The sequence below is a fragment of the Pan paniscus genome, chromosome 10 (assembly GCF_029289425.2).
Source record: "Pan paniscus chromosome 10, NHGRI_mPanPan1-v2.0_pri, whole genome shotgun sequence".
Classification (NCBI taxonomy): domain Eukaryota; kingdom Metazoa; phylum Chordata; class Mammalia; order Primates; family Hominidae; genus Pan; species Pan paniscus.
The window spans coordinates 119,421,077-119,439,801 of NC_073259.2; the positions used below are offsets into that span (position 1 = coordinate 119,421,077).

Here is an 18,725-nt window from a genome sequence, read left to right on the forward strand (position 1 = left end):
TCATACTTTTCATTTCTTGAACTTGAACGAGGACTTTAGGTTGCTCACCCTAAGCCACATGTTCCTAAATGTACAGGATTTTTCCAGGCTGGCAAGGGAGACCTGTGACCCAAGCTGAGTCCACGTGAAGAGGACCTAGGGCTTAAGTCCATCATGCTAGGCCACCTTGAGCCAGCCCCTTCTATGAACCCATTAACCCAGCAGACAGACTCAATCAGTCAGAGAGCGGATACATGGCATGAGCACCACTACCAGCCACATGGTGCTCATGGCAGATTTTACTAATCAATCACAGACTCTTTCCCTCTGAACTTGCATTGGTGCTAGAATCCTCTTCACTCCAGCTCCCTCCACAGCCTCCATGAACTTATCAGTGAGAAGCACGCAGTTTCGACTCTTCCATCTGCCATCCTGATCAGGATTGTTGTTAATGTCCCTCCCAACTCTCAGGTCTTCAGCCCAGTTAGCTTTCAAATCTTTGGCTTTTCCCTGCCTTCTCTACCTTCTGAAAAGGAACTTTCGGCTCCGTTTTCCCTCATATTCCTCCTGAAGACTCTGTCCTGTCACGGGATTTCAGAGATTTACATCCCTGCTCTTATACTCTCTAGCTATGTTGCTTTGGCAAGTTTCATAACCTCAGTGAGCCTGTTTCCACATCTGTAAAACGGGACCAGCATCTGCCTTGAGAAGTGAGAACGTGCCTGGCAGGGCACCAGCCATGTGGGACCACACACTAGTCCCTGCCCTTGCACAGCCTGCTCTGGGCTCTGCCAGGGAAATCAATCAAGGATTTTGATGATGGGGAAAAAAATGACACAATCAGCCATTACTTGACAAAATTTTACTTTAGCCCTTGCATCTCCCTGCCAGGCTGCCGGACAGCTCCCCCGACACCCAACCCAGGAGGCAGCCTGATCCCACCTTGTGCTTTGGTAGGGGACATCCCTCACCCCTCTCTCCCAGGAGACCAGGGCCAACGTACCTTGAGAGTCTGTAAACCTACGCCAGGGCTGGGGTTGACACCCCAGCCCACCAGCTGAGTCTGCCAGGACACAGGGCTCTGGGCAGCTCTGAACCCCTCCCATGCCCCAGATCCTGTGCCACCCACACCCACACCACTCAGGACTCTGGAAGGAGGTGAGCGGGGACCGTACCAAGACCCCAGAGGTGCCTGTGGAGGAGAGCAGGGCTTGCTGGGGGGAAGACAATGAAGCAGCCAAGGATCCCTCTCGAGGGGCTCTGTCTCTGGCTGTGCTTCTCCAGCCCAAGCTGCCCCTCTCCCCGGGGGCAGTGACAACTGTTCCCCCAGAGCAAGTCCAGAGGCACAGACCGTATCCCCTCCCACCAGCAAACAGGAAACTAAAGCAGTGAAAACATCAAGCTTTGTTGCCAGAGAAAAAAAAATGAACCCTAAGTATTTAAAATTCAGACGGAAGTCCCAGCCCACCGGGCCAGCCGTGAGCTGCAGAGGCCTTGATTGCAGACACACACCCCTCCATATTTCCCCAAGCTCAAGGGTCTCCAGAGACAGAAGGAAGGGGTTTCGGGCTGAGTCTGTCACCAAGAGGCAGCGTTTGGGAAAACCAAGGTCAGGGTGGAGGTGTCCTCAGGGGGCCACCGGTGTGGGGCACTGAGGACTGTAAACATGACCCAGGGTGAGGGCCAGGAGGTGTCCCAGCCCCGAGGTTCTTCCTGGATGAAAAATGGGCACTGTGGTGAGAAGAAAGGGGACCGGTCAGCCCCGAAGCCAAGCAAGACCTGGTCCCCACCAGGAGTATGGGGGTGGGGGCTGAGCTCAGGAGGGGACATGTTAGAGGGGGCTGCCTGGAGCTGAAGAGGGGCTCTGGAAGCCACACTCGGTGTGTGGCTGTTTTTTCTCTGCCACTAGGTCAGCACCTGGGCCTTCCTAGGTGGTGAGTCAGGTGGTGGCCTCCCCTCCCTGGGGGAACCTGCTAGAAGGTCACCTCGGGCCATGGCTACCCAGCCCAGGAAGGGAGGTCAGGCAAGCTCCCAAGGGGCCCCAGGCCCAGGGGCCAAGACTGAAGGATGCAGTCAAGGAGTGTCTGGAGAGCCCTGTGAGAGCCACCACGGAGACACAGACAGGGCCCGCGGCCAGAGAGCCACTGCCACCAGGAGCACCACCATGAGGCCTGGCAGGGGACTTGGCAGAGTCCTGCCTCAGCCAGCCCAGGCCAGGAGCCCCAGGGACCAGGCCACCTCACCCTTCCGGTCCTGCACTAACACCTGCACCTGTGTCCCCAGTCACTACCCTCCAAGCCACCGTCCTGCTCCTGGAGGCAGGCAGGCACAGAGCCAGGCCAGCTCCTCTGGCAGGTCCTGGAGCAAGGCCAGGCCCAGGTGTGGCTGCCATGACCGATCCTCCCTCTGTCCACCCTGAAGGCCCGGTCAGGAGCTGCACTAACTGTGCATTTGCTTTTCAGGCCACAGATCGCCCTCAGTCCCAGTGACCCTCTGAGCTGCAGGCCCGGCAATGCCTGTTGCCAGCACAGGCCTCTGCCCGGCAGCTCAGGCCAGCCTGGGGCCGGAGTTCTCAGGAAACCTCCCCCTCAGGCCCTGGATTCTCCTTAGTGTTGCACGTGACGTTCCCCTCAAGGGTAGGCCTTCTGGGTCACATGGTCCTAAAGGCCCACTCAGAATCCAGCACCTTCTCAGAGCCTGCATCCCCCAAAACCAGGCCACTCAGGGCCTGGGGGCCAGCCTTGCCCATGATTTCCCTCAGGATCTGCTCCCCCAGTCTCTCCAGGACCCGGCCTGTCCCAGAGGGCGTAGAGCTTGTGTCCCCCTAAAACAGGCACCCTGGTGGCCTCAGGGCTGGACCCGGCTGCTGAGCCACTGGCCACGCAGGGCCCGGATCTCCTGGCCATAGCACTCGTGCAGCCGGGCGAAGGGGGCCATGTCCAGGGGCCCGTGGGGTGCTGAGGCCCGGCGGCGAGGCGGTGGTGGAGGGGGCTCGGGTCCAGGCCTGAAGGTGGCCTCAGTGCTCCAGACAGCGCAGCCATTCTCCTTGGGCGGGAGGGCACTGGGCCGGCGGGGCAGGGGCAGGGCTGGGACCGGGGCTGGGGCAGAAGGCAGGGACGGGACTGGGGCCGGGGCAGAGGGCAGGGACGGGGGCAAGGGCAGGGACTGGGGCTGGGGCTGGGGCAGGGCCATGCCACCCCCGCCACGTACAGCCGCCAGCTGCTGCTCCAGCTCGCGCACCACCAGCCGCAGGTAGTCGAAGCTGGCACGCGACAGGGCCTTGACCCAGCCCTCCATGGCATCCTGACTCTCAGCGGCCAGCACGTAGGTGCGCGCCCGGGTCCCCGCGAAGCGCACAGCGAAGGCGAACTCCTCGGCGGCCTCCACCAGCTCCACGGTGCAGCCCTCCAGGATGATGACGCCCACGGGCTCACGGCTGGCAGCGTCCTCGAAGTAGAAGAGCATGTTCCCGCGCAGCACGAACCAGCGCCGGTGGTAGGCCGCGTGCCGCCCACCCTTCTTGTACAGGAAGCCTGCATTGTCCACCGGGGCGTCGCAGGTGGCGTAGAAGGCCAGGCTGCGCTCGTTCAGCTTCATGGTGGCAATCGCGGGGCCTGGAGGGGAGCCTGGGGCCTGGACCCCATAGAAGGGCTGTTATGCACAAGGCCACTGACGCTAGGTCACCCAGTGCCCCAAGGGGACCTTGCAGCCACTCTACATCCCCGTTTCACAGATGAGGAAACTGACGCTCATAGGGTGGAAGCAGCTGGCCTATGCGCCCACAACTCCTAAGAAGCAGAGACAGGACTGGAACCTGGGTCTCACAGGCCTCCCCAGACAGCCTCATAACCTCCTACCCTCCTGTATCCCTGAAATAATGTTGTGAGTTCCTGCTGCATGCCAGACATTTCAGAGGAATGAACTCACTTTATCTCACAATAGACCTTAGGTCACAGGGACTGGCCTGGCACCAGTGCAACAGATGAGGAAACAGAGGCACAGAGAGGTTAACTGCTTCCCTGTTGTCACAAAGCAGGTTGGGCAGGGCTGAAATCCAAACCCAGGCCTCATTTCAGGCGCTGCTGTTTCCATCATCCCAAGAACAAGACCAGCTGGCCTTCTGCAGTCCCTGCCAGGTCCCAGCCCTGACTTTGTGGTTCGACGTTGGTTTGTTCATCCATGAAATGGATGAGCAGAACCAACTTTGGAGAGTTGTAGAGATTGATTTCATTCATAAAATGTTTATTAAGCATCTATTGTGTGCCAGGCATTGTTCCAGGCCTAGGGATATAGCAATAACAAGATGGACAGGGTCGACCAGCCTGGCCAACACAGTGAAACCCCTTCTCTACTAAAAATACAAAAAATAAGCCAGGCGTGGTGGCGGGTGCCTGTAATCCCAGCTACTCGGGAGGCTGAGGCAGGAGAATCACCTAAACCCAGGAGGCAGAGGTTGCAGTGAGCCGAGATTATGCCATTGCACTCCAGCCCGGGCAATAATGTGACACTCTGTCTCAAAAAAAAAAAAAGATGGACACGGTCCCTGCCCTCGTGGTGTTGAAATGCCACTGGCAAGTGAAAGGGAGCAGACAGTTAACAAACAGATAAGACGTCTGCCAGGTAGTCTCATGTTCTATGGAAAATAGTAAGACAGGGGCTGGGCACAGTGGCTCATGCCTGTAATCCCAGCACTTTGGAAGGCCAAGGCCAATCCTTCTCACCTGAGGTCAGGAGTTCGAGACCAGCCTGGCCAACATGGCAAAACCCCATCTCTACTAAAAAACAGCCAGGTGAGGTGGTGCACGCCCATAATCCCAGCTACTTGGGAGACTGAGGCAGAAGAATCGCTTGAACCCAAGAGGCGGAGGTTGCAGTGAGCCGAGACTGCGCCATTGCACTCCAGCCTGGGCGACAGAGCAAGACTCCATCTCAAAAAAAAAAAAAAAAAAAAAAAAAGCCAGGCATGGTGGGGGGTGCCTATAATCCCAGGTACTTGGGAGGCTGAGGCAGGAGAAGTGCTTGAACCCAGGAGACAGAAGTTGCAGTCAGCCGAGATCGCACTACTACACTCCAGCCTGGGGACAGAGCCAGACTCCGTCTCAAAAAAAAAGAAAGAATTTGGGGAAAGATGCAGGCCCAGGGCTAGGCTGACTTACAGGAAGGAGGGGCAGGGGGTCGTCCCGTGCCATTTAGCATAGAGGACTCTAACTCCATGCCGTCGGCCACAGTGACCCCATCCACCTTCCCCCAAGGAGTATACGATGGGGCAACGCTGGCCAGGAAGGACTTGTCGGGAGGTGGCATCTGCGTCCCTGGCCTGGCCACCTTCCCTTGGGGTTTTCCATGGCCATTTTGAGAGCCTGCCTTATCTCCCACTGCAAAGCCTCAGCCTGCATAGGATGGTAGCTACATTTTTCAAGAAGCAAAGGATATAAAGTCCTGGTACGCAGTAGGCACTCAGTGTTCATTCCCCTGCCTGGGTGGTGTCTTTCTCAGAGCCTGGTGGAATGAGGTCAGGGTGGTGGCTCTCCTGGGAGCAGGTGACCACAGTGAGGCCCTGCCAGACTACCTGTCCTAGGGTGGAGGGGGTTGTCCTTGCCACCTCCTGTCAGCCACATAGGCAGTCAGGGAAGGCTTCCTAGAAGACAGAACATGAGTTGTGACTTAGAAACTGAGATCAACCAACCCAAATGCCCATCAATGATAGACTGAATAAAGGAAATGTGGTACATACACACCATGGAAAACTATCCAGCCATAAAAAGGAATGAGATCATGTCCTTTGCGGGGAAAGAGATGGAGCTGGAAGCCATCATCCTCAGCAAACTAACACAGGAACAGAAAACCAAATACCGCGTGTTCTTACTCATAAGTGGGAGTTGAACAATGAGACACATGGACACAGGGAGGGGCAGAACACATATCGGGGCCTGTTGGGGGATGGGGGGTGAGGGGAGGGAACTTAGAGAACGGGTCAATGGTGCAGCAAGCCACCATGGCACACGTATACCTATGTGACAAGCCTGCATGTTCTGCACATGTATCATGGAACTTAAAATAAAAAAGGAAACGGAGGTCAGTTTGTCCTGACCTAGTGGGAGGCCAAGGCCAGAGCCCCCAAAGTCTCCAGGTGTTGAATCCCCACCCTGCCTCTCAGCTACAGCTGTCCCTCTCTAAGCCGCAGGGATTCACGCATTCCCCACACCACCACCCATCAACTCCCATGTGGATGCTGGCCCCAGTTCTCACAGGACCCTCCCGCCCTGCTCGCCCAGTTCCGCTCCTACCTCTCAGGCCACCACTTGCCTCCCTGCCCTCTGCTCAGCTCCAGCCTCAGCTCCAGCCTCAGCTCGCTCTTCTCTGGATTCAAATGTCAGCTCTGCAGCATCTGGGCTGGGGGACCCCAGGCAAGCTATTCATCTCTCTGGGCCTCTGTTTCTGCATCTGTAAAATGGGATCGTAACAGTGCCTAAGTCAGGGCTGTTGTGACAATGATACAGTGACTATATGGACTTTGCGGAGCATGGGGCCAGGCACACAGTGCCTGCTGAGCACGGGTGCAGTTCACATTTTTCTTGGCTTTTCCCCAAACATCCCCATGTTGTGCTTCCGATCTCAGCAAATGGCCCTTGGTTTCCCTCTCACCCCCGCATCTGATCGCACATCAAGTCCAGTTGATCCCCCTCTCCAGCGTCTTCCAAATCAGTTGCCTAATCTGTCCACTCCACCTCCCCATTCTAGGCCCCATCACCATTCACTGGGATGGCTGCTGTAGCCTCCTCATAAGTCTCCTTGCCCCTCCCTGTCCATGTTCCTCAAGGTAAGATCCAAGCCTCCTTCCTAAGCTCTTCTCCGAGCCACACTGAAATCCACTTCCCACAGATGGATCCTGTGAAAATTAAGTCCAATCACACTCCTCCTCTGCTCTAAACCCTCCCATGGCTCCCTACTTCTCTCAGCATAAAATTAAATCCTTAGGCAGGGTGTGGTGGCTCACACCTGTAATGCTGGCACTTTGGGAGGCTGAGGGGGTAGGATTGCTTGAGTTAGAGACCAGCCTGGACAACATAGCAAGACCCTATCTCTATAAAAAATAGAAAAAAAAATAGCTGGGCATGGTGATACAAGCCTCTAGTCCTAGCTATCTGGGAGGCTAACATGGAAGGACCCCTTGAACTTGGGAGTTATCACACCACTGCACTCCAGCCTGGGTGACATAGTGAGATTCTGTCTCAAAAAAAAAAAAAAAAATCCAAGCCTCCCTTGGCTTCCAAGTTCCCTTTCCCTACCTCTTTCCCCCTTGTTCACTCAGCTCCAGCCATCCTGGCCTCCTTTCTGTTCCTCAAATACACCAGACACATCCCCACCTCCAAGACTTGGTCCCGGCTGTCTGCCTGCAGGTCTTCACACGGCCAGCTCCCCATCCTTTGGTCTCAGCCTAGCTGTCACCTCCTCAGAGAGGTGGTCCCTGGCCACCCTATGCACAAGAGACCCCCCAGTCCCTCTCCTGTGCCTCCACCTGAAATTAATACCTGGGTCATTTCTGCCTGCAGGGGCGTTTGTGGTCTGAATTCTAGTGCCTGGCATGCAGTAGGTACTCACACAGCTGTTTGATTCATTCTACAGTATCTTCTGAAACCTTTCAACAGCCCCAAGACAAGGGATCTCACCCCACATTCACAGATGTGGAAATGGACACAGGGAGGTTCAATAAGTTGGCTAGAGGCATACAACTGTGCCCAGAATCACATGCTCCAGGCAAGCCACCCAAATAAAGGGGCTGATCTTGGGGTCTCTCCACCCCATCAAGGCCAAAGGAATAGCAACTTCCCTCCTGCTCAGCAACCCTCCTCCCCCGACTGCCTAGATAGAGGCCAAACTGGTTCAAGGTCACCAGCAGGCACAGGACCCAGCTCTGCCCCATGACCCCTGCCTCCACCAGAACGGGGAAGACAGGAAGCTGCAGGGGCACAGGCGCCAGCCTTGCCTGGAGGGAAGGCCTGGCCCCTGCCTTATCTCCCCACACTGTTTTCCAAGAAGTTCAGAGTCCACTGTGGGCACTGCTGCTGATTCAACAGCCCATGGCCAGACAGGAAGCTGGAGGGAGCCTGGCCCAGCTCTGCTCCCAAGACAAAGTTCCTGCCTCCGCAGGTCCAGGCTGGAGGACCTTGGACAAGTCGTTTCACCTTTCCAAGTCTCAGTGTCCTCATCTGTTAAATTGGGCGGTGTGGCGAGGGTTCATGAGCTAAAAGAAGGAAAACCCACTGGCAAACTATGGGAAATGGATTGCAAATATTAGCTGCTGTGAGTCGGAGTTTTTTCTCAGCCTCATCTGCAAAATGGGGACGTTGACTTCCATCCCTCTAAGGGCTGAGTGAATTGACTCCTGAAGAGCCATTTTGTAAAATACTTGGTGGGTAGTGAGCTTTCAGGGAAAGAGCTGTCAAAAAGGCAAATAATTCATCCAAGATCTCCAGGGGCACAGCTGGCCCCGGAACCCAGGTCTCCTGGGAGACTGAAGCATGGCATTTTGGCACTCACATCAACGAAAAGAAGCCAGAACCGCAGGTCCTGGGGTTGAATCCAGCTGCCCTCAGTGTCCCCCAGCAGCGGGCGTGGGGAAGAGGGTGTGGCAGGCACAGGCTGAAAAACATGTGTGCCAAGAACACTAAAGAGCAGCCTGGCCGTCACCGCCCCAGCAGGGACCCCAGGGACACGCCAGCACCGCCGTCCAGACACAGGCAGCCCCCTTGTCCACGGCAGGGGCTGCTGCTCCAGGTGTGGCCCTGCTCCCGGCTGCTCTCTGTCCCTTTGTGTGTTGTGCGTGGGAGCTCTCCTAAGTTCCTTAAAGGACAGCCAGAGCCCCAGATGGGTGATCAGCGGCAGAATGGGGGGCTTGTCCGCAGTCCCCACCAGCAGCAGACGTCCCTATGGGCTGAGGGAGGGGAGGGTGGTCATCGGCCAAGTTCGCCTCGGCAGCTGGAGAAGTCACCACTGGTGCGGAGTCCCAGCGGGGAAGATCCCCGCAACGCGCTCTCCAGGTGGCCGGGGGACCCCGAGGCCCAGGGCGGCCCGACCCGGGTCCCATGTCCTCGTGCATGTCCCCCCGCCAGGCCCGCCTTACCTCGCAGCGCAGGCCTAGGGCGGCGACGGGACGGGAGGCGCGAGGTTGCGGGGTGGCCCGGCCATGGTTCGGGACTGGCCCGGTGGCGGCGACGGCGGCGGCAGCGCTTTGTCTCCTGGGCGGCCGGGCCGGCGCAGCCGCGGGAGAGCGCGGATCCGACGGAAGGAGGCGGGAGCAACCGGACAGTCCGCGACCCACGGGCGCGCCCCTTTAACCCTTCCCAGCCTGCTCGCGCCGGGCCCGCCCCCGCGTTCTTCCCGCCTCCCGATTGGCAGGCCCCGAACCGGCACGCCCCCGTGAGCCCGCCCTCGAAATCACTCTTAAAGGGTCCGCTCCTGGCTCGCGACTCCCCAGTGCCCTAGCCCAGAAAAGCGGATTGGAGCCCGGGAAGCTCATTGCGATTCCAAAGGTAAGGACTGGCCCAGGTCGTGGATTAGCCTGCAAAAGCATTTGGGGGTCCTGGGCGGGCCATTCGCTGAAGTCCTAGGCTTAAGTCCGAACTCCCCCCAGGACGAGGCAGGAGGATTGCCTGAGCCTAGTAGTTCAAGACCAGCCTGGGCAGCAGAGGGAGACCACCATCTCTACAAATAATAAAAATATTTGCTAAACCTGGGTTGCCAGGTTTAGCAAATTTAATGCCCAGTTAAATTAGAAAAATAGCTCTAATTCCTGAAAAATGTGTGATTGGCAGAAAAAACAGCTGAATCCAGGACATTTGCGTACAGCACTGTTCCATACGGACAGGGCGCCTCGCAAGCTTCCCCTGGCTCCAGGTGAAGAGAGAAAGTTCTGGAATTAGGCAGACTTGAGTTCGAGTCGCACTAGGCCACTGAACACTGTGTGAGCTTAGAGAAATCATTTCACTTCTCTAAGCCTCCGTTTCCTCATCCGGAAAATAAAGACCATTATGATATGTAAAGTGCAGGGCACAACAGAGAGCTCTCAAGAAATAGGAATTGCTGTTGTTTTTGCCCTGCCCACCTCCTTGAACCCTTCCTTCCTGTTCCTGCCGCCTCTTCTCCACCACCTGCCACCTCCCAATCACTATTAAGTCCTGGCCTGAAAGCAGGAAGAACAGGACAGACCAGGGTCAGCTCTCCATTGTACAGCCTCTCACTAAGTGCCTACTGTGTGCCAGGCACTGTACCTGAACCAGGTAAGCAGGTGCAGCCAGGAATCAAGACAACACAAATGAGTTCTGGAAGTGATTCATGCTAGGACTGTACGCCAAGGCAATGGGGCAGAAAGCCTGGGAGTGCAGTTGTTTTTTTTTGTTTGTTTTTTGTTTTTTGTGTTTTTTTGTCACCCAGGTTGGGGTGCAGTGGCACAATCACAGCTCATTGTAACCTGAACTCCTGGGTTCAACCGAGCCTCCCACCTCAGCCTCCCAAGTAGTTGGGACTACAGGTGTGTACCACCACACCCGGCTAATTTTTTTTAATTTTTTGTAGAGATGGGGGGGGGGTCTTGCTATCTTGCCCAAGCTGGAAGTGCAGCTTTTAGACAAGGTGGTCAGGGAAGGCCTCTCTGAGGACAGACCTGGAGGAATGAGGGAGGCAGCCATGTGGCTATCTGGGAGAAGGAGGTCCCAGGCAGAGGGAACAGCAAGTGCAAAAGCCCTGAAATGGGGCCATCCTGGGCATGTTTGAAGAACAACGAGGAGACCAGTGGAGCCAAGTGAGCAATGGGAAGAATAGTAGGAAAATAGGTCAGCTGGCTGGGCGCAGTGGCTCACGCCTATAATCCCAGCACTTCGGGAGGCCAAGGCAGGTAGATCACTTGAGGTCAGGAGTTCGAGACCAGCCTGGCCAACATGGTGAAACCCGGTCTCTACTAAAAATACAAAAAAAAAAAAAAAATTAGCCAGGCATGGTGGTGTACACCTGTAATCCCAGTTACTTGGGAGGCTGAGACAGGAGAATCACTTGAACCCAGGAGGCAGAGGTTGCAATGAGCTGAGATTGCACCACTGCACTCCAGCCTGGGTGACAGAGCAAGACTCTGTCAAACAAAAAAAACAAAAAACAAACAAAAAAAAAACACAATAGATCAGAGATTATTGGCAAAGCCAGAAAGCCAGGTGACCTAGGGGCTTAAGGACCAGAGGAAAGATTTTGCTTTTACTCTAAGAAGAATGAGGAGCCATGGGAGGGTTTTGAGCAGAGAGGGACATGGTCTGTGTTAGATTTAACATGGTCCCTGACTGCTATGGGCAGGGAATGAGAGTAGAAGCCAAGTGATCAGGGAGAACACCACTGCAGTAGTCCAAGCAAGTGATGGTGGTGGCTTAGAGTGGAGCAGTGGAGGTGGAGAGAAGTGGTTAAGTATAGATATATATTTAATGGATATATGTATTAGTCCGTTTTCACACTGCTGATAAAGACATACCCAAAACTGACAACAAAAAGAGGTTTAATTGGGCTTACAGTTCCACATGGCTGAGGAGGCCTTGGAATCATGGCGGGAGGTGAAAGACTTCTTACATGGCAGTGGCAAGAGAAAGTGAGGAAGAAACAAAAGCGGAAACCCCTGATAAACCCTTCAGATCTCGTGAGACTTATTCACTATTACAAGAATAACGTAGGAAAGACTGGCCCCCATGACTCAATGACCTCCTCTTGGGTCCCACCCACAACACGTGGGAATTCTGGGAGATACAATTCAAGTTCAGATTTTGGTGGGGACACAGCCAAACCATATCATTTCGCCCCAGCCCCTCCAAATCTCACGTCCTCACATTTCAAAACCAATCATGCCTTCCCAACAGTCCCCCAAAGTCTTAGCTAATTTCAGAATTAACCCAAAATTCCACAGTCCAAAGTCTTGTCTGAGACAAGGCAAGTCCCTTCTGCCTATGAGCCTGTAAAATCAAAAGCAAGCTAGTTACTTCCTAGATACAGTGGGGATGCAGGTATTGGGTAAATACAGCCATTCCAAATGGGGGAAATTGGCCAAAACAAAGGGGTTACAGGGCCCATGCAAGTCTGAAATCCAGTGGGGCAGTCAAATTTTAAAGCTCCAAAATGATCTCCTTTGACTCCGGGTCTCACATCCAGGTCACGCTGATGCAAGAGATGGGTTCCCATGATCTTGGGCAGCTCCACTCCTGTGGCTTTGCAGGGTACAGGCTTCCTCCTGGCTGCTTTCACGGGCTGGTGGTGAGTATCTGTGGCTTTTCCAGGCACACAGTGCAAGCTGTCAGTGGATCTACCATTTCGGAGTCTGGAGGATGGTGGCCCTCTTCTCACAGCTCCACTAGGCAGTACCCCAGTAGGGACTCTGTGTGGGGGCTCTGAACCCCACATTTCCCTTCTGCACCACCCTAGCAGAGGTTCTCCATGAGGGCCCTGCCCCTGCAGCAAACTTTTGCCTGGGCATCCAGGCATTTCCAAACATCTTCTGAAATCTAGGCAGAGGTTCCCAAACCTGAATTCTTGACTTCTGTGCACCCACAGGCTCAACACCACATGGAAGCTGCCAAGGCTTGAGGCTTCCACCCTCTGAAACCACAGCCTGAGCTCTGTGTTGGTGCCTTTCAGCCATGGCTGGAGCAGCTGGGACACAGAACACCAAGTCCCTAGGATGCACACAGCACAGGAACCCAGGGCCTGGCCCACAAAACCACTTTTTCCTCCTGGACCTCTGGACCTGTGATGGAAGGGGCTGCCGGGAAGTTCTCTGACATGGCCTGGAGACATTTCCTCCATGGTCTTGGGGATTAACATTAGGCTCCTTGCTACGTAATGCAAATTTCTGCAGCCGGCTTGAATTTCTCCCCAGAAAATGGGCTTTTCTATTACAAGTTACTTCTTATTTTTTTCTTTTCTTTCTTTTTTTTTTTTTGAGACAGAGTCTTGCTCTGTTGCCCAGGCTGGAGTGCAGTGGTGTGATCTCAGCTCACTGCAACCTCCGCCTCCTGGGTTCAAGCGGTTCTTCTGTCTCAGCCTCCTGAGTAGCTGGCACCAGGTGCACGCCATTGCACATGGCTAATTTTTTGTATTTTTGGTAGAGATAGGGTTTCACCATGTTGGTCAGGCTGGTCTTGAACTCCTGACCTCAGGTAATCTGCCCACCTTGGCTTCCCAAAGTGCTGAGATTACAGGTTTGAGCCACCGCTCCCAGCCTGCAAGTTACCTCTTGAATGCTTTGCTGCTTAGAAATTTCTTCTACCAGATACCCTAAATCATCTCTCTCAAGTTCAAAGTTCCACAGATCTCTAGGGCAGGGGCAAAATGCCGCCAGTCTCTTTGCTAAAACATAACAAGAGTCACCTCTGCTCCAGTTCCCAACAAGTTCCACATCTCCATCTGAGACCACCTCAGCCTGAATTTTATTGTCCATATCACTATCAGCATTTTGGCAAAGCCATTCAACAAGTCTCTAGGAAGCTTGAAACATTCCCACATTTTCCTGTCTTCTTCTGAGCCCTCCAAACTGTTCCAGCCTCTGCCTGTTACAGTTTCAAAGTCACTTCCACATTTTTGCCTATCTTTTCAGCAACACTCCACTCCTGGTACCAATTTACTGTATTCATCCATTTTTGCACTGCTGACAATGACATACCCAAAACTGGGAACAAAAAGAGATTTTTTGGGCTTTTTGTTTTTGTTTGAGATGGAGTCTTACTCTGTCACCCAGGCTGGAGTGCAGTGGCGCAGTCTCAGCTCACTGCAACCTCCGCCTCCCGGGTTCAAGCGATTTTCCTGCCTCAGCCTCCTGAGTAGCTGGGATTACAGCTGCCACCACGCCTGGCTAATTTTTTGTATTTTTAGTAGAGGTGGAGTTTCACCATGTTGGCCAGGCTGGTCTCGAACTCCTGACCTCTTTTTTTTTTTTTAATACTTTAAGTTCTACAGTACATGTGCACAATGTGCAGGTTCGTTACATATGTATACATGTGCCATGTTGGTGTGCTGCACCCATTAACTCGTCATTTACATTAGGTACATCTCCTAATGCTATCCCTCCCCCCTCCCCCCACCCCACGACAGGCCCTGGTGTGTGATGTTCCCCATCCTGTGTCCAAGTGTCGAACTCCTGACCTCTTGATCTGCCCTCCTCAGCCTCCCAAAGTGCTGGGATTACAGGCGTGAGCCACTGCGCCCGGCCAAAAAGAGGTTTAATTGGATTTACAGTTCCACGTGGCTGCGGAGGCCTCAGAGTCATGGCAGGAGGCGAAAGGCACTTCCTACATGGTGGCGGCAGGAGAAAATGAGGAAGAAGCAAAAGCAGAAACCCCTGATAAACCCATCAGATCTCATGAAACTTATTCACTCTCATGAGAATAACACGGGAAAGACCAGCCCCCATGATTCGATGACCTCCCCCAGGGTCCCTCCCACAACACATGGGAATTCTGGGAGATACAATTCAAGTTGAGATTTCAGTGGGGACACAGCCAAACCACATTAATATATATTTAAGATATATGTAAAATTTGATGATAGGTTGCATGTGGGGAATCAGAGAGAGACAGAGAGAGAGGAAGGAAGAAAAGGAGTTAAGAATAACTCCACCTCCCTCTCCCGTCTCCCTCTCCCGTCTCCCTCTCCCGTCTCCTGTCGCCCGTCTCCCATCTCCCTCTCCCGTCTCCCTCTCCCTCTCCCGTCTCCCTCTCCCTCTCCTTTCCACGGTCTCCCTCTCATGCCGGGCCAAAGCTGGACTGTACTGCTGCCATCTCGGCTCGCTGCAGCCTCCCTGCCTGATTCTCCTGCCCCAGCCTGCCGAGTGCCTGCGATTGCAGGCGCGCGCCGCCACGCCTGACTGGTTTTCATGTTTTTTTGGTGGGGACGGGGTTTCGCTGTGTTGGCCGGACTGGTCTCCAGCTCCTAGCCGCGAGTGATCCGCCAGCCTCGGCCTCCCGAGGTGCCGGGATTGCAGACGGAGTCTTGTTAACTCAGTGCTCAATGGTGCCCAGGCTGGAGTGCAGTGGCGTGATCTCGGCTCGCTACGGCCTCCACCTCCCAGCCGCCTGCCTTGGCCCCCACAAAGTGCGGAGATTGCAGCCTCTGCCCGGCCACCACCCCGTCTGGGAAGTGAGGAGCGTCTCTGCCTGGCCGCCCATCGTCTGGGATGTGAGGAGCCCCTCTGCCTGGCTGCCCAGTCTGGAAAGTGAGGAGCGTCTCTGCCCAGCCGCCATCCCACCTGGGAAGTGAGGAGCGTCTCTGCCCAGCCGCCCATCGTCTGAGATGTGGGGAGCGTCTCTGCCCCGCCGCCCCATCTGGGATGTAAGGAGCGCCTCGGCCAGGCCGCGACCCCGTCTGGGAGGTGAGGAGCGTCTCTGCCCGGCCGCCCCATCTGAGAAGTGAGGAGACCTTCTGCCTGGCAACCGCCCCGTCTGAGAAGTGAGGAGCCCCACCGCCTGGCTGCCACCCCATCTGGGAAATGAGGAGCGTCTCCGCCCGCAAGCCACCCCGTCCGGGAGGGAGGTGGGGGATCAGCCCCCTGCCGGGCCAGCCGCCCCGTCCAGGAGGGAGGTGGGGGGGTCAGCCCCCCACCCGGCCAGCCGCCCCGTCCGGGAGGGAGGTGGGGGACTCAGCCCCCCGCCCGGCCAGCCGCCCCATCCGGGAGGTGAGGGGCGCCTCTGCCCGGCCGCCCCTACTGGGAAGTGAGGAGCCCCTCTGCCCGGCCAGCCGCCCTGTCCGGGAGGGAGGTGGGGGGGTCAGCCCCCCGCCCGGCCAGCCACCCCGTCCGGGAGGGAGGTGGGGGGCTCAGCCCCCCACCCGGCCAGCCACCCCGTCCGGGAGGTGAGGGGCGCCTCTGCCTGGCCGCCCCTACTGGGAAGTGAGGAGCCCCTCTGCCCGGCCAGCCGCCCCGTCCGGGAGGGAGGTGGGGGGCCCAGCCCCCCGCCCGGCCAGCCGCCCCGTCCGGGAGGGAGGTTGGGGGGTCAGCCCCCCACCCGGCCAGCCGCCCCGTCCGGGAGGGAGGTGGGGGGCTCAGCCCCCCGCCCGGCCAGCCGCCCCATCCGGGAGGAGAGGGGCGCCTCTGCCCGGCCGCCCCTACTGGGAAGTGAGGAGCCCCTCTGCCCGGCCAGCCGCCCTGTCCGGGAGGGAGGTGGGGGGGTCAGCCCCCCGCCCGGCCAGCCACCCCGTCCGGGAGGGAGGTGGGGGGCTCAGCCCCCCACCCGGCCAGCCACCCCGTCCGGGAGGTGAGGGGCGCCTCTGCCCGGCCGCCCCTACTGGGAAGTGAGGAGCCCCTCTGCCCAGCCAGCCGCCCCGTCCGGGAGGGAGGTGGGGGGGTCAGCCCCCCGCCCAGCCAGCCGCCCCGGCCGGGAGGGAGGTGGGGGGCCCAGCCCCCCGCCCGGCCAGCCGCCCTGTCCGGGAGGGAGGTGGGGGGGTCAGCCGGCCAGCCGCCCCGTCTGGGAGGTGAGGGGCGCCTCTGCCCGCCCGCCCCTACTGGGAAGTGAGGAGCCCCTCTGCCCAGCCAGCCGCCCGGGCCGGGAGGGAGGTGGGGGGGGTCAGCCCCCCTGCCCGGCCAGCCGCCCCGTCCGGGAGGGAGGTGGGGGACTCAGCCCCCCGCCCGGCCAGCCGCCCCGTCCGGGAGGGAGGTTGGGGGGTCAGCCCCCTGCCCGGCCAGCCGCCCCGTCCGGGAGGGAGGTGGGGGGCTCAGCCCCCCGCCCGGCCAGCCACCCCGTCCGGGAGGGAGGTGGGGGGGTCAGCCCCCCACCCGGCCAGCCGCCTCGTCCGGGAGGTGAGGGGCGCCTCTGCCCGGCCACCACCCCGTCTGGGAGATGTGCCCAACAGTTCATTGAGAACGGGCCATGATGACAGTGGCGGTTTTGTGGAATAGAAAGAAGGGGGAAAGGTGGCGAAAAGATCGAGAAATCGGATGGTTGCCGTGTCTGTGTGAAAAGGGGTAGACATGGGAGACTTTTCATTTTGTTCTGTACTAAGAAAAATTCTTCTGCCTTGGGATCATGTTGATCTGTGGCCTTGTCCCCAACCCTGTGCTCTCTGAAACATGTGCTATGTCCACTCAGGGTTGAATGGATTAAGGGTGGTGCAAGATGTGCTTTGTTAAAACAGATGCTTGAAGGCAGCATGCTGGTTAAGAGTCATCGCCACTCCCTAATCTCAAGTACCCAGGGACACAAACACTGCGGAGGGCCGCAGGGTCCTCTGCCTAGGAAAACCAGAGACCTTTGTTCACTTGTTTATCTGCTGACCTTCCCTCCACTATTGTCCTGTGACCCTGCCAGTTCCCCCTCTGCGAGAAACACCCAAGAATGATCAATTAAAAAAATAAAAATAAAAATAAATAAATAAATAAATAAATAAATAAAAAGAATAACTCCAGGGGCCGGGCACAGTGGTTCACGCCTGTAATCCCAGTACTTTGGGAGGCCAAGGTGGGTGGATCACAAGGTCAGGAGTTCGAGATCAGCCTGGCCAAGATGGTGAAACCCCGTCTCTACTAAAAATACCAAAAAAATTAGCCAGGCGTGGTAGTGGGTGCCTGTAATCCCAGCTACTCGAGAGACTGAGGCAGAGAATTGCTTAAACCCGGGAGGCAGAGGATGCAGTGAGCTGAGATCACCCCACTGCACTCCAGCCCGGGCGACAGAGCAAAACTCTGTCTCAAAAAACAAAAAAAAAGAAAAGAAAAAAAAGAACTCCAGGGCCAGGTATGCTGGCTTACATCTGTAATCCCAGCACTTTGGGAAGCCGAGGCAGGAGGATCACTTGAGCCTGGGAGTTTGAGACCAGCTTGGGCAACACAGGGAGACCCCATCTCTACAAATAATAAAAATATTACCCAGGGCTGGACACAGTGGCTCACACCAGCAATCCCAGAACTTTGGGAGGCCAAGGTGGGTGGAGACCTCGTCTCTACAAAAAATAAAAAATAAAAATAAAAAGGACTCTCAACTTTTGGACCTAAGTAGTGGGGAAAATGGAGATTCGAAGGGAAAAATCCAGATTAGTCTTTTCATCAAATTGAGCTGGAATAACTGGATATTCGTATAGAAAAAAACAGCCTTGATACTTACCTCATGCCATACATAAAAATTAACTCAAAATACATCAAACTCTTGCACATAAAAGCTAAACTCTAAAATCTCTAGAAGAAAATAGGGGCGGCCAGGCACAATGGCTCATGCCTGTAATCTCAGCACTTTGGGAGGCCAAACAAGGTGCGAGGATCGCCTGAGTTAGTGACCAGCCTGGGCAAAATAGTAAGAACCCATCTCTTAAAAAATTGTTTTTTAATTAGCTGGATGTGGTGGCGCATGCCTGTAGTCCCAGCTACTCAGGAACCTGAGGCAGGAGGATCGCTTGAGCCCAGGAGGTCAAGGCCACAGTGAACTAGGATCACGCCACTGCACCCCAGCCTGAACGACAGAGTGAGACCCTGTCTCTAAAAAATAAGTAAATAAGGTCGGGCACGATGGCTCACACCTGTAATCCCAGCATTTTGGGAGGCCGAGGCGGGCAGATCATGAGGTCAGGAGTTTGAGACCAGCCTGGCCAACAAGGTGAAACCTCATCTCTACTAAAGATACAAAAAATTGGGCCGGGCATGGTGGCTCATGCCTGTAATCCCAGCACTTTGGGAGGCCGAGGCGGGTGGATCACCTGAGGTCAGGAGTTCAAGACCAGCCTTACCAATATGGTGAAACCCT

General features: G+C 56.1%; 1 protein-coding gene across 3 annotated transcripts; it reads right to left on the reverse strand.

Moving 5' to 3' along the window:
- Positions 1–826: 826 nt before the first annotated feature.
- Positions 827–9,493, reverse strand: PHETA1 (PH domain containing endocytic trafficking adaptor 1). Of its 3 annotated transcripts, XM_014347272.4 has the most exons (5): positions 9,104–9,493; positions 6,267–6,423; positions 5,718–5,805; positions 5,549–5,617; positions 827–3,612 (listed from the first exon to the last, which is right to left on the reverse strand). In XM_014347272.4, exon 5 carries the CDS (start codon positions 3,574–3,576, stop codon positions 2,827–2,829), a length of 750 nt encoding a protein of 249 aa, XP_014202758.1. In that variant the 5' UTR covers positions 3,577–3,612; positions 5,549–5,617; positions 5,718–5,805; positions 6,267–6,423; positions 9,104–9,493; the 3' UTR covers positions 827–2,826. The 3 variants fall into 3 exon arrangements, with proteins under 3 accessions (XP_014202758.1, XP_003832513.1, XP_054952119.1); XM_003832465.5 differs by lacking the exons at positions 5,549–5,617; positions 5,718–5,805 and having other exon boundaries at positions 9,104–9,491; XM_055096144.2 differs by having other exon boundaries at positions 827–5,805; positions 9,104–9,490.
- Positions 9,494–18,725: the final 9,232 nt, after the last annotated feature.

Excerpts from the sequence above, each read along its gene's own strand:
- PHETA1 (XM_055096144.2), bottom strand. The coding sequence starts at position 3,518 with ATGCAGGCTTCCTGTACAAGAAGGGTGGGCGGCACGCGGCCTACCACC.